General features: G+C 29.6%; 1 protein-coding gene across 2 annotated transcripts in view; it reads left to right on the top strand.

Moving 5' to 3' along the window:
• The window catches only part of LOC103580196 (zinc finger protein rotund), a 73,121-nt gene that overhangs the window by 30,492 nt on the left and 27,569 nt on the right, over positions 1 to 15,060 (top strand). For both annotated transcript variants that reach the window (XM_008561865.1, XM_053742892.1), the window contains exon 4: positions 2,563 to 2,729. In XM_008561865.1, the coding sequence (XP_008560087.1) occupies positions 2,563 to 2,729 (167 nt within the window). The remainder of the gene's footprint in view (positions 1 to 2,562; positions 2,730 to 15,060) is intronic.

Here is a 15,060-nt window from a genome sequence, read left to right as displayed (position 1 = left end):
AGTAATAGTAATAAAATATTATGATAATGATAACATAAAAAAAAAATAAACGAATATTCAAAGTCCAAGAAAACATGTATATATCATATACTTTGAAAGTTATAAAACGAAGAATAAATAATAGTTGTCTATTAATATACAACACCTTCGACAATAATACGCATAATATCTTTTATGCTTATAAACTGCGGGTAATATTTTATATATATATATATATATATATATTTTTTATAAATGTTGTGTGTGTGTGGTAGGTGATGATGAAGAAAGAGTATGGAGAGTAGTGTTAAGTGAGAAGAGAAACTGTCTTACGTACATGCAAATTGTAATTGTTGGGTTCAAGCACACTGGAAAGATCAATTAGCTATGCTGAAAGTTGTTAAATATTATTTCATATTTTATCACATAATGTATATCCTACTAAAATTATTTATACGCATTTTATTCTTTTATCTTTTTAGTAATTTTAAAGTTAAAAAAAAAAAAGGTGATTCGAAAATTTATCAATTTGGGTTTTATTTGAAATTGTCCATCAAGTATTGCTTTTAGGAGAAAAGTCAATTCATACTTTTTTGTGGAGAATTTAATTTCCTATAAGATTGTATTGGAGTATTTTGGTCGTATCTTTGATAGTTTGGAGGGAATTTTAAATCGGAGTTCAAAAATATTAATTTTGAGGGGAATAGAAAATTTTGGGGACTGAATTGTATCGAAATTATTGATTTTAGGGTAAAAGTCAATCAGTACTTTTTTGTAGAGACTTCAATTTCCTATAAAAGTGTATTGATATATATTTGACGTATCTTTAATAGTTTAGATGGAATTGTAAATAATTGAGCGGGAATTTCAAATCGGAGTTCAGAAAAATAAATTTTGTGTGAAATAAAAGTTTTTGGGCTTAGCTTTAAATTCTGATGAAATTATTGACTTTAGGTAAAAAGTCAATCAATACTTTTTTGTAGAGAATTTAATTTTCTACAAAATTGTATTGGTACATTTTTGACGTATCTTTAATAGTTTAACGTTAATTTTGAATAATTAAACGTGAATTTCAAATTGAAGTTAAATAAAAAAAATTTCGATTTAAATAATAATTTTTTGTTAGAATTAAAATTATGTCCAAACTATTGAATTGCCGTAAAAAGTAACTCAATACTTTTTTGTATAAAATTAAATTTCCTAAAAAAAATGTCCTTACAAATAAAAACTTAAACTCAATAGTTTACGAGTTATCTTAATTAAAACATTAACTAAAATATAATTGAAAGACTTTAGTTAAAATAAAATAAATAATGTGTTGGTATGAAATCAAAAGTGTCCGACACTCGTTGCAATAAAAATCTAAATAAAAATAACTAAAACATACTAATGACAGTTATTGTATTTATAATTTAATTAAAAGTTAATTAAAGTCATTAACTAATTTGAGTTATCGTAAATGAGGACTCTGCCTTGAGCTTTGCTGGTCAGCAAAATAAAAACAACTCTTGCATCGTCGCTCGTACCTGAGTGGCAAAGACACCCACCACCCAGCCACCCTCTTGCCTCATATTCATCAATAATCAGACTCCCATTCAAATCCCTTCCCAATCCACTTCAATATCCCGCGATCACCCTCCCCAGATCCCAACACTTTATCAAAATCTATTCGTTATCATATAAATTACTGTCATTCAATTTTACAAAATTAAAAATCTCAACAACGAAAATATATTTTTATCTATTATATTTATACCAATGATTTAATCTTGACTCTTAAGATCAACAAGGTAATGCAACAGACTTGATGACTGACGCAATCTCATACATTATATATATGCATATGTATATATTATAAATATAATTCACCGTGCAAAGGGCAAGGATCCTTGCGGGTAGCAAGGACATTCGTGATTTTATATTATGCTGACTATCATTAATATTTAAACTCTCAAGTGTCAGTTTCTTCACACATGTCTTCTCACTTACTCAATACACACACTCATATATTCTCATATATATACAAATGAAGACCATTTTTTATCCGTATTTTTTAAATTCACTGTTCAAAATTATTTTATACTTATGAAAAAATTTTTTTTCTACAAAATTTTTTTTGAATGACCCATTTTACCCCAAGTTCTCAAATTTACCAAAAATTAGAAATTTAAATAAATTTTATATAAACTTGACCATAAAAAACAAAATCTGTTTTTTTACAAAATTTTTTCAGTGGCCCATTTTACCCCATTACTTAAATTTACCAAAAATTTGAAATTTTTAAAAATTTTACATCAACTTGACCATAGAAAAAAAAATTTTCAAATGTTCCGACTTTTCTACGCACTATGAAGTAGTTGGGGTAAAATGAGCCACTAAAAAAAATATTTTTTCCTTCTGAAAAATAAAAAAAATCCAATCGATCTATTAATCAAATTCCGCGTTAATTAAAATTGTAAAAAAAATAATAAATGAAAGTAAATAATTAAAATGTAGAAAGTCATTTACCATAATGACTTAAAAAACAACCAATTAACGATTAATGATAAATGATTAACGACAAAAGTAATTAAAAATTTTTAGGTGATGATCAATATCGTGCTGGAGGAAGCAGCAGCGGAAGTCCTCCAGCAAGTCTTTTAGTTGTGCCACAACCTCTGACAGTTAAACCTTCACAACCGTCGCATCTTAATCCCCATCTAGGGGGTCCACATCCACCGAGAAAGTATCAGTGTAAAATGTGCCCACAGGTAAGTTGCTGTTATGACAACATGTCTATACTTAACATCTATAACTACAACCACTTGATACTTTTATCTAAAAAAAAAAAAAAAAAAAAAAAAAAAAAAAAAAAAAAGTGTCGACGGAAAACGGGACAAATTTTTTGTCGGTTAATTTTCACAATTGATCTCTATCAGTTTAAACGCTTGGGTACAGTAATTTTATCTTTTTTTATGGATTTAAAAAAAATATTTTTGGCGGGAATTTAAATATTTAAAAAAAAAATGGCGGGAAAAAGAATTTAAGTACTTAGTGAAATTTTTTTTTTAAATCAACAAACTTCAATGAGTATAAGTACATATTTATACATGTATATGTATATATTTATATATATAAGTATTCAAATGAATGAGTATTAAATTTTAAACAGTTAAAAAGTATGGGGATTCGCAGTAGGCTCGGGGAAAACAGACCTGGAGATTAAGAATGGTGACAATTGAGACTGCAGGTATATTTGGTACAAAGAAAGGGATTAAATATAAATAAATATTAAGCCGAGAGTAATTCTCTGCTAGTTTTCGTTTAAAGTTTATCGGAGTTATTTTAATTTAATCTGTTTTATCTTTGATTTCTCGGAAGTAATGCTGAGTCAAGTTAAATAAAATGGGTGGAGGTAAAAAATTTTACTAAAAATTTTTGTTAATAGACTTCAGTTTAGAAGAAAATTTACAATTTCTTTAAAATTCTTGTTCGAAAAATTTTTATCGAAATTTTTTTTCTGATTTAGAAACAGAATTTTAAGAGAAAAAATGTTTAAAATTAAATTGCGAACGAACTATGGGAGTTAGGATAAAAAGTGTAAGAATATATTTCATAGGAAATTAAATTTTCTACAAAAAAGGTCCTTCTCAATGTCTACGTAAATTCAGCAGATAGGAAGATATTAATTATCAAACAGTATTTAGTTTTAATAGTTGCACTATCATATATTTTAAAATTAAAAATATGGCTAAACTATCAAAGATATGACAAAAATATCTCTATAAACTTTTATTCAGCATAAAATTTTCTACAAAAAAGGTCTTTATAAATTTTTACATAAGTTCAATAGTTTCCGCAGAATTTGAATTTTATCTTAAAAAGTATCAAATTATCTTAAACTTTTCAATAAAAAAGTTCAAAACTGATCATTTTGCTCCTTTATTTTGAACAGTGTCGCTTTTATCAAAGACTGATCCATTTTACCCCGACCCTTAATTACTTTCTGTAATTTTTCAAAATTTTTTTCTTATAATAATAATAACAATAAAAATAATTTGAAGTAAAAGTTGATATATATATATATTTTGTGGTTTTCCTTTGGTCAAAAGTATCGATATATCGATCACGTATCGAGTATGATGATGACGATAATGACGAAAATTATGATAAGCATGAATACAAGACTCGTAATACAAGTTCAATATAAATATATAACTATCACTATAAACGTAAATATATATATGTATATGGATAAGTACAAGTGTAAGTATAGAGGGATGTACATAAAGCGGAAGACCAGAAGCAAAGAGGTGCCGATAGCACACATTTTGTTGCACTACTGCGCTCTTAGTGTTGAATGCAGTACAGAAATAATTTAAAAAAAAAAAAAAAAATAATGTTGAGAATCAATTTGAGCTGATGGGTATGAGTGTGAGTTAAGATTAAGAAGAAGCTGTAGGCTATAGTGTAAGTCTAAGATGGAATAAATGTATGTATGTATAAAATGTGTATTACATTGGCGCTTTAACTGGTATTATATCGGCGAGTGAAGGGCAAGATGGAAAAGACAGGATGCTGTATCGTCACGGTACACTTGCTTCTGGACTTGCATTTATTATTTTCAGAATCTTCATACTTTACATTGTAATATTATTTTATTACCTCTGCAATCTGATTCCAGTGGAAAATTTTTATTATTATTCGGATTTTTTTATGCTGAGTAAAAATTATTTGAATTTGAATTTGAATTTTTACGCGCCGAAATTATTTACTCATCAATTGTAATTATTAACATACTTTAATTTAACATTATTGTACGAGAAATTTTTTCAAGTCTTACTCAATTATTTTCTTTCTACGCGGAATTAAATTCGGTGGATTTAAAAAAAAAACTGCGAAATTTGAATTTCATTTGAAATTTTCGTATGGCTTTTTAGTAAATGGAATTAATTTTTATTGTAGATTTATTTTGAACCATTTTTGATGAAATACAACATCCGTTTGTCCATTTTTCCAAAAGAAATAAATTTTCACTTGAGACGAAATTAAAAAAAAAACCGCGAAATTTGAATTTCATTTGAATATTTTTCTTATGACTTTTTACTAAATGGAATTGATTTTTATTGTAGATTTATTTTGAACCATTTTTGATGAAATACAACATCCGGTTATCCATTTTTTCAAAAGAAATAAATTTTCACTTAAGACGAAATTTAAAAAAAAAAACCGCGAAATTAAAAATTTTTTTTTTTGCGAATTTTTTTCGATAAAAATTTGGTATGTATATTTATGAGGTATTTAATTTAATGAGGTTATGAATTAAAAGGCCGGAAGTTCGAATCCCGATGAAAGTTTTTTTTTTGTAAAAAAAAAAAAAATTGATATTGATTGAAATTTAAATATTTTGATAATTAATCAAGATGTTGAAGCTTCTAAATTCGGCCAGAGTATTTTTTACATGAAATTCATTATTCAAAAAAAAAAATTTTTGAATTTTTGTTACGAATTTAAACGATTTTTTTTTAAAAAATAAAAATTTTGACTTTTTTACTGAAATAAAAAATCAGTGGGTTGAATTTTGAGGAAATTTTTTTTCATTCAATTTTAAATTTAAAAAAAAATTTAATAGATTATTTATTTATAAAAAAGTGAATTTGAGAGAATAATATGAAATATATATGAAATATTATCAAAGGTAGTTTTAAATGGATAAAAAATTAGTAAATATGAAAATTTACACTCAGATAATTTTAAAAGCAGAATCAAATGTCTAAGAAAGTTCCCATAATACAAGAAATGCGTTTTGAAGAGTCTTAAAAAAGTATGAATAGGGTTTTTAGGGGATTGGGTATAAGGTTGGGTAAGGTCGGATCAGGTGCCTAATGTGAGTGTGTAAAGAAAAAATAAAAGAAAAGAGAGAGAAAATGGGGGTATGAGTATAAATGGTAATGATATGAGAGAGAAAGAAGGAGAAGTTTGATCTCGGTCGCTCTTCAAGACCCCATGGGCTCCTCGACAGCCTCCCACGCCAAACAAAAGTCCTTAAGCCTTAGAGACTGAACATGATACCCCATTTACTAGTCTATGTACTAAATTTCTAAGTCCCATGTGCGTCAATGTACGTCAACATACAATGCCCGAGCAAGTTATGTAACCGTCTGTCCATCCATTTCTGTTTTTGATGCCTTTAGGAAAAGGTTCAACGTCCATACATCGGTACATACATTTTATTTCTTGAGATTATTTCGATGCTACTGTGAACTGGACCCTCTCATATACATCAAACGAGTGAGCCTCAATCAAACGACGCTAGAAATTTTATTGTGAAATATTTTATCATCCAATTCAAGATTTTGAAAGTTTTTTTGGGAGAAATTTTGTTTAATTATAAATATATCAAAAATGGCGGGTGATAGCAAAAAAATTAATCAGGTCAAATTTGTAGCTGACGAAATTTGGAAAAAATTGCCATGAGACTCATTTTTTTATTTTAATTTGCTCACGAGTTATGAATTTTTGAATCTTAATAATCAAAAGTTCAAAATTTTAGTTCATTATGAATTTCATTATTTTTTATTACGAATATCTCGATAATGGTCAAAGATATCAAAAAAATGAATTAGACCAAATTTGTAGCTGACAAAATTTCCAAAAGAATCCCACGAGTCCCATTTCTTAAATTAAATTTACTCACAAGCTATGAATTTTTTTATTTTAATAATCAAAAGTTCAAAATTTGAGTTCATTATAAATATCATTGTCTTTCATTATAAACATCTCAATAACAGTCAAAGATATCAAAAAAACTAATCAAGTCAAATTTGTAGCCGACAAAATTTCCTAAAGAATCCCACGAGTCCCATTTCTTAAATTAAATTTACTCACAAGCTATGAATTTTTTTATTTTAATAATCAAAAGTTCAAAATTTGAGTTCATTATAAATATCATTATCTTTCATTATAAATATCTCGATAACGGTCAAAGATATCAAAAAAACTAATCAGAGCAAATTTGTAGCTGACAAAATTTCCAAAAAAATCCTTTGAGCCCCATTTTTTTATTTTCATTCCTTCACAAGTTATCAACGATCAAAAAAACCTAATTTGAATTTTTTTCAATTTTCTACCACGAAGAACAAAAATATATATATATATATATATATATATATATATATATATATATGTATTCAATATATAATATAAGTAAAACAAGCCACGATAAACACAAAATAATCAATAGAATTCTTGATTATCCAAATGCGTGATAAGACGGTAATATTTTAGAAAATTACATATTTTTCATAATTATGATTATCATTATTATGATTATTATTATTATTATTATGTGTGGTTAATCCCAGCACAATCGAGGCGCATATCCGGCGGGCAGCGATAAAGTACGTCAGATAATTAATTTTATAGCTACTCAATTTCCAAGGGATTCGGCTACCGTCTCGTCAGCTTGTCCTGGGGTCCAGGCCCCGCGGGGTCCCCATATATATTCGTTAGTCGTGACCAGAGCAGTAAAAAATAAAAAAACCAAACTGAGAAAAAATAAAAAAACAAACTACCAAAAATTATTACCGAAACTCAAGGATCACAAGGTCACTTAAATAAAATAAACAAAAAATATTTATTAGAAATTTCAAGTGAACGTTCGATTACTCGACAAAAAAAGACCCGGCCACGCGCCTGAGAAATATTAAATTTATTAAAAATAGTAAATATAAAAAAATTTTTTTTTTTTTGGAATTTACAATAAAAGACTGTGGTTAAAAAAAAAAAAAAAAAAAAAAAAAAAAAGAGAAAGGAGAGCAAGTTACTATTAACCGGTAGCATTTACTACGCTCTCGCTACACTAGCTGTAATTTCGGATCCGAGTCGACGGTGAGAAAAAAAATCTGATGGATCTGGAGTTTGAGCTGATGCTGGAGCAGAAGATGCCGCGATCCAGAGCTCCGAGAAAATGATGGTAAAAAAAAACGGAGAAGGTGGAGCCGAGTGAAAGAAGGCTATAATAAAAAGTAGGTGGATAAAATTAAAAAATAAACAAGGATAAAAAATAAATGGAAGAATGGAAGAGTTGAATGAACGTTGACCGGCGATTTCGACTACTTCCTTTCGTGGTATCACGTGACTTAGGAGGTAATTGCGTCAAAATTCGAATTGTCACGCATCATCACTGAGCCCGTTATGGCTTCTTCATCATCATCATCATCATCATCATCATTATCATCATTATTATTATCGTCTTTCGTAGGATTTTATAAATTTAAAATTCTTCGTACTTTTTTTTAGAACGTTACTGCTCTCTTCTAGCATAAATATCTTGATAACCGTCAGAGATATCCAAAAAATGTATCAGACCAAATTCGTAGCTGACAAAATTTCCAAAAAAATGAGCCATGATTTATTCCTTCATATTAATTTTTCCTCGAGTTGTAAAATTTCAAAACTAATAATCAAAATTTTATTTTGATGAATATATTGTCTAATTATAAATATCTCAGTAAATATTAAAGATATCAAAAAAATTTATCAGAACAAATTTGTAGCTGACAAAATTTCCAAAAAAAATTTCTCATGACTTTTTCTTCTATATGAATTTCCCTCTGAGTTATAAATTTTTGAAAATCAATAATCAAAAGATCAAAAGTTTATTTTGATAAATATATTGTCTTTAATTATAAATATCTCAGTAAATATCAAAGATATCAAAAAAATATTTTAGACCAAATTTGTAGCTGACAAAATTTTCAAAAAAAATTTCTTATGACTTTTTCTGCTATATCAATTTCCCTCTGAGTTATGAATTTTTGAAGATTAATAATCAAAAGATCAAAAATTTATTTGATATATATACTGTCTTTAATTATAAATATCTCAATAAATATCAAAGATATCAAAAAAATATATCAAACAAAATTTGTGGCCGACAAAATTTTGAATAAAATTCTTCAAGACCGATTTTTTTTTTCAATTAGTTCCCGAGTTATAGAACTTTTAATATTAATAATGATAATTTTTTTGAAAATGTCAAAATTTGAATATGAATTTTTAGTGTACTTGTATTGATATTTATTACATCGCCCGCCAACGTAGTTCAACGTGTGTCGAAAGCAATACAAGCAGGAAGACATTGCTCTCATTTTATCCACTTATAAATATATATGTATGTAGATATACTTTATGTAGGATCTGAAATCGTTTCGTGTTGATGGGTCCAGACTTAGGGACAGGTGGCACGCAGCCTCCAGGGAGCCAAAAAGAATACGGCTGATGAATAGAAAAAGATGGTAAAGCCCGGGGGCATGGGAACCTGACTTTAAGGGCCACCATCCCTATATATACTTATACATATATATAGACGACCAACATTACATTACACTACACTACACTAGGAAGTGAGTTTTATCCTCTCCAGCCTCTCAATCCCCCTCACTAGCTTCCTCTTCATCTTGTTATTCATCTCACAAAATCAGGGGTAAAAATATACCACTTATATATATTTCATTAATTTATACACAATGCCCGTATTTTTTATTTTAATTATTTATTTTTTGTTTTCATACCAAATTTTTTTTTAAATTATTCTAAAGAGAGAAAATTTTGTCTAATTTTTTTATGACCCAGTAATTGAAAAAATTATGCTAGGGGCAAGATGGACCAGTAAATTTTTTTTTAGCAAAATTTCTCTAAAATATTTTCAATTATTTGATCAAAAATTTTAATAAAATTATTTTTGAATAAATTTTCTATTTTTAAATTTTGAGGCCCAATTTACCCGATATTTTTTATAGAACTTAATTATTACATATATTTTGCATAAATATATGAAACAATTAATTGTTTTTAGTAAAAAAAATTTTTTGGCCCAATTTACCCCGTGCCTCTAATTGACGGCTTAAAATTCACTTAAAAAATAAAATGAGCCACCTGCATATTTTTTGTTAATGAAAAGCTGTTCAAACCAAACTTATTTATAGTTTAAGTGAAAAAAAAAAATTAATAAAAAAATAAGGGGGATTTTTTTATAAATTTTTTTTTGTTGCGAGGGAGTAGAGTGAATATATAAAGAACTTCCCAGTATTTGATAAGGCCCAAATGGTGTTGCATTAAAAAATGTTCAGTGGATCTACGGATATTTTCTTTGTATAAAAAAATGTTTTTTTGATCGTGAAACAGAATCTGACCAGATGTCGAGGGCTACTGAGCCACTGCCCGGCAGGTAAAGTTTTGATCCGGACCGAGGATCCACGGAGTTTTAATTTGTGTGGGAGAAAATATTTTAAATAATAACAATACATACGGATACAGATACATTCGATGTGGAGTAAAAATATATATAATATATATATATATTAAAAAGTCGACTCGTCATTAAGGCGAATCAATCTTAAAAACGGTCCCGTCTTTCACTCCGAGACCTTTCTACCACCTGATTTAATGATTCTTTATTTTTAGCCCAATGGGAACCGGAAACTGTTCAAATCACATCGTGATTATACTTTCCTGTGATTAATAGAAAGATACAAGACGGCTTTGTTACAAAGAAAACTTCAAATTTAATATATATTTAGCTTTTTCGGTGATGCGCCCTATCATTTGGGAAATATGAGATGCCGTCTTTTAGTTTTTTTTTTTTTGATGCCTTCAAATCAAAAATTTTTCATACATAATTTCGATGACAAAAGTATGTCATTTAAAAATAACGACCAAAAGTGTGAAAAAATGATTTTGAATCTCATATTTGAGATCTGGGTTATTTTCCAAAATTTTGCAAAAAACATGGTTCGGAATTTCGAGTCCTGGGACTAGGAAAGGAGTCAATTTGAGCTGTGGTTAAAAGAAATTTTTGGAAAATAATTTGTCTGAAAACGAGTGGCAAAATTGTCTAAAGGCGGTATATTTTTTTCACATGATTTTGGAAAATACAAAAAAAAATTTCAAACATTTTATGCCGGCTCCAAAATTAGACCTCAAGTTCTGGAAACTTTTTTTTTATTTTTGATTCCTTTAAATTAAAATTGATATAATTTCGATGCCAAAAGTATGTCACTTAAAAATAATGACCAAATATATGAAAAAATGATTTTGAATCTCATATTTAACATCTGAGTTATTTACGAAAATTTTGCAAAAACCATGCTTTGAAATTCTGAGCCCTGAGTCTGGGAAAGGAGTAAATTTAAGTTGTGGCCGAAAAAAATTTTTCGAAAAATAGTTGTCTGAAAACGAGTGGCAAAATTGTCAAAAGGCTGAATATTTTTTTCACATGATTTTGGAAAATTTCAGACTTCATGCCAGCTCCAAAACTAGAGCAACTTCTAGAAAAGTTTTTTCAGTTTTTAAGAAATTTTTGGAAATTTGTTCCTTAAGTTCTAAGGCGCGATTTGCGTTTTGTTAGTTTGAGGTCCGCGGTTCGACTCTTGGCCACGATATTTTTCATTTTTTTTTTTTTTTCGTATATTTTAGTATCAAAAATTAAATTTCCAATAAATTATTAAATATAAAAAATAATTTTTAAATTGTGTGAATTTATTGACCAAGAAATCAATCAATAAATTAAAATATTCAATAATTTCACAAAAATAAACAAAAAAAATTTTCTGACCATCTGACCTCAACTTTAAAAATTAGACCCAAAAATTCAGATTCCATTTTTTTTGCAAAATCGCCAGTACATATTTTCTTAAATTTCTAATTCGCTTTTTTGCCTTCAGAAGTTCATGGTTCGAATCCCACCCGCGGTTTTTTTTGAAATTTTTTAAAAAATAAATTATCTTACCCACAAATACTATCACATATTTATATAATATATTTATCAAAAGAATGTAAGAAAAAAATTGACTTAAAAATTAACAATTTTTTGCAGAAATATAAAATTCTAGTTTTCATAAAAAAGTTAGTTTTTTGTTGCGGCTAATATTCCACCGAGTGCGTGTAATAGCCGCGTGTGCCAGACACACGAGTACCGCGTAAAAAAATAATAACAATAAAAATAAAAATGAATAGTGTGTGTTATAACCCCTTGAAACGTTCGAGTCGCGCGCGTGCCGTCACCTTTTTTACCGAAACCGTGAAAAAAAAAAGTAAAAAAAGCGATAAAATAACCCAACTGAGCCAATAAAAAATTATCCTCAGCCCTTAAGCCCTCGTTGCCTTTCCAAAAAATCAGTTTTTTCCCCCCATATGTCAGATAAAAAAATCAAAGTTAAATAAATAAAGTAAGTAACGATATTTGGCGTGATCGTTAGACGCGTGCAACGGATATTTTTTTTCTTTATATGTTTTTTATCCCTCGACTCATAGGTGGTTGAGGAATAGACACGTCCATACGTCCATCAGAGTCCCAGCAAAATTTATTACTAAATTTTTTTAGTGAAAATGCGGAAAAAGAAGGGTCTCAATGCCCACATGCCCAGTTGCTGGTGTGTTCCCTACACTATACGCTGACTATTAAATAACAAAAAATAAAAATAGCTGCAGCTTTAAGTAAAAAAAAAATTTTTTTTCACCTTCGCGCTCGCGTATCCACCCCTCGATATAGATTTTGTGCATCAGTATGTATACATGAGGAAGAGAATTTAAGGGAAAGAGATCGGGAGTATCTAAAAAAGGGAGAGTAGTTTAGAATAAAAAAAAAAGTATAAAAAAAAAAGGAAGGAGCGTTTCCTCTAGATATGTTCAGAAAATTGTAGTCCGCTTGACGACCAGCAATAACACATGGTGTTGTTTTTTTCGCTGTTTTTTCGCCTGATTCAACCCCGGAAAGGGGGCTTGTCCGGCTGGGCCTCATGCATAAGAATTTAGTACAAGGGTATATTATAATAAAAAATATAAAAGCTAGATAAAAGAACTGTGTTTGGAATGAGGAATGGTTTGTTTGAAATTTTTTCAGCTAACGGACATTGGGCCCAATTTCAATAGATGGTCTTAAGACCTATTTTTTTTAAGGTATTATTGAAATTTATTTTATAGATTTTATGAGATTTTGATTACTGATTTTGTTTTGGAATGGTAAGGCCCAAAATGAATGGGCCTTATAGGGTAGTCATATTGGCGAAATAAAAATTAAACTTTGATTAAGCTCGATTGCTAGCTCATATTGACTTCGGGCCTCATGCGGGATCAAAGGCGAAAGGGGCCTTATCTTGCGTGTCCAGATAATGGGCCCCATGGATAAACAAACGTGTAGTTTTAGTGTAAAACAATTCAAACTATAAAAAAAATTTTGACTTGAAAGAATATTATTCAACGGGCCCCTAAAAATGGGCCTTAGAAAAAATTAAATCGATAATACCGATAAATCGAAATACTAGAATACATGAATTTAAGTGATATGGGTGTTATTGTATTGAGTATAAAAATGATGATCATAAGGCTCATTTTGTGTAGGTGTATATAGACACTCCCGGGGCCTTATTGTAAAACTTTGAGATGTTAAAGAATAAAATTTTTGATGGTGCAGACATCCAGTCAATGCATCAATACCAAATTTGCACACTTAAACGGATTACAGATGTTTTCTAGGCCTTAACGGACAATAAGACCCAGTATGAGTTTTTTTTATTTCATCGCATTCACCGAGGATTTCCCCGGGGCCAGATTCTCTCTCTATACTCTGATACACAATTGCAACGCTGAGAAGACTGACACCCGCGTGCACGCGATCCTTTTTCATACTATACATCACTTTGGAACCGGCATGAATAATCCGCCGTCTAATACGGTCTCCAAAAACTTTTGGGACTTATATATACAGATCCACGACTTTCTTGTGTTGTATTTATGACAGACGACTTTGATGGCTTTTATTCTCGTGGTAATTTCATCATACACACGACACGGTTCTTTTCATTCACATAATGCAACATTCAAATAAAAATTGACACTTACAAGGCCCAAAAAATATTTTTTTCTATCTTCACAAGTCAACAAATATAGAAAAATACCTCGGTTTAATGTTCTCATGACAATTATCGGCAATTGTTTATGAAACTGTAAAAAATTGGGCCTTATGTAGAGTTTTGGGCCTCATCTCATTTATGACCTCATATTAAAATAGAAAAATTAATTTTCGTAAAAAATCAATTTTCATCTCAATATGGCAAAAGTTGGGCCCTATGTGCATTTTTGGGCCTTAACTTAAAAATCTAATTCGTTTTTGTTATAAGAAAGGTAAGAAGTGTATATCTAAAACTTCTATATCATATGTTATTTTTGGGACTCACAAAATATTGTTAAAAAACAGTCTTCTAAAAGTATCTATAACATAGAAATGAAGATGTTCTGCACTTGCTACCGATCCGGGTGTCTTTGAAGATTTATTTGACCAAAAGAAAAAAGGGACTTACGGCCCTAACGCTTGACCACCCCCGTCGCCGACCACAAACAGACTTTCCCTTGCCCGACTCCGCTCGGTTGTTTACTTGTTTGGACAATTCGACACACTGAGATCACAATCGTTAATAAGGCCCAAATACAGGCAGTCCCATCAGCAGCCATAAGTCAAGTTTAAATAAAAATAAAAAATAAACCAGCCAATAAAACCACGTGAGGTTAAAAAAAGCTATTGACAGAGTCAAGTTGTTGATTGGGACTGATAGGGGAGGGTATTCGGGGCCTCGTTGTCGTGGCTTAGGCGCGTGGGTATTAAAAAAACAGACATAATGAAAAGGGAACGATTGTGGGGTTAAGTTTGCTTCTAACGTCGATGTAATCAATAGATCCACTAACCAGACGTTAAAAAGAAAACGTCAACCCTTTCAACAATAAAATAGGGGCCTTACTCTACTCTCTCGTTACCCCTACCACCGAAATTGCTTCTTCACCTGTAATCGGGCCCCCTTAATATTGTGATAGCTCAATACAACCGACAATACTATCGACCTAAATCTTTAGCCCGCACCCTTTTTTTTTATTAAATTGTAGCTCAATACACAAATTGGTTCGTGAATTTTTTTTTATTTTTGGGCCTCATATAACCCTTTTACCTTTTACTCCTATTTAAGGGACTCGTGTGCGCTTCTACTCTATAGAGAGAAAATAGGTGTTACAGATCGGAAAATATATTAAAGCTTTTAAGCGAGAGTCAGG

The sequence above is a fragment of the Microplitis demolitor genome, chromosome 2 (assembly GCF_026212275.2).
Source record: "Microplitis demolitor isolate Queensland-Clemson2020A chromosome 2, iyMicDemo2.1a, whole genome shotgun sequence".
Taxonomy (NCBI): domain Eukaryota; kingdom Metazoa; phylum Arthropoda; class Insecta; order Hymenoptera; family Braconidae; genus Microplitis; species Microplitis demolitor.
Note: the sequence above shows the minus strand (reverse complement) of the source record. Positions and strands in the feature narration are given on the sequence as shown.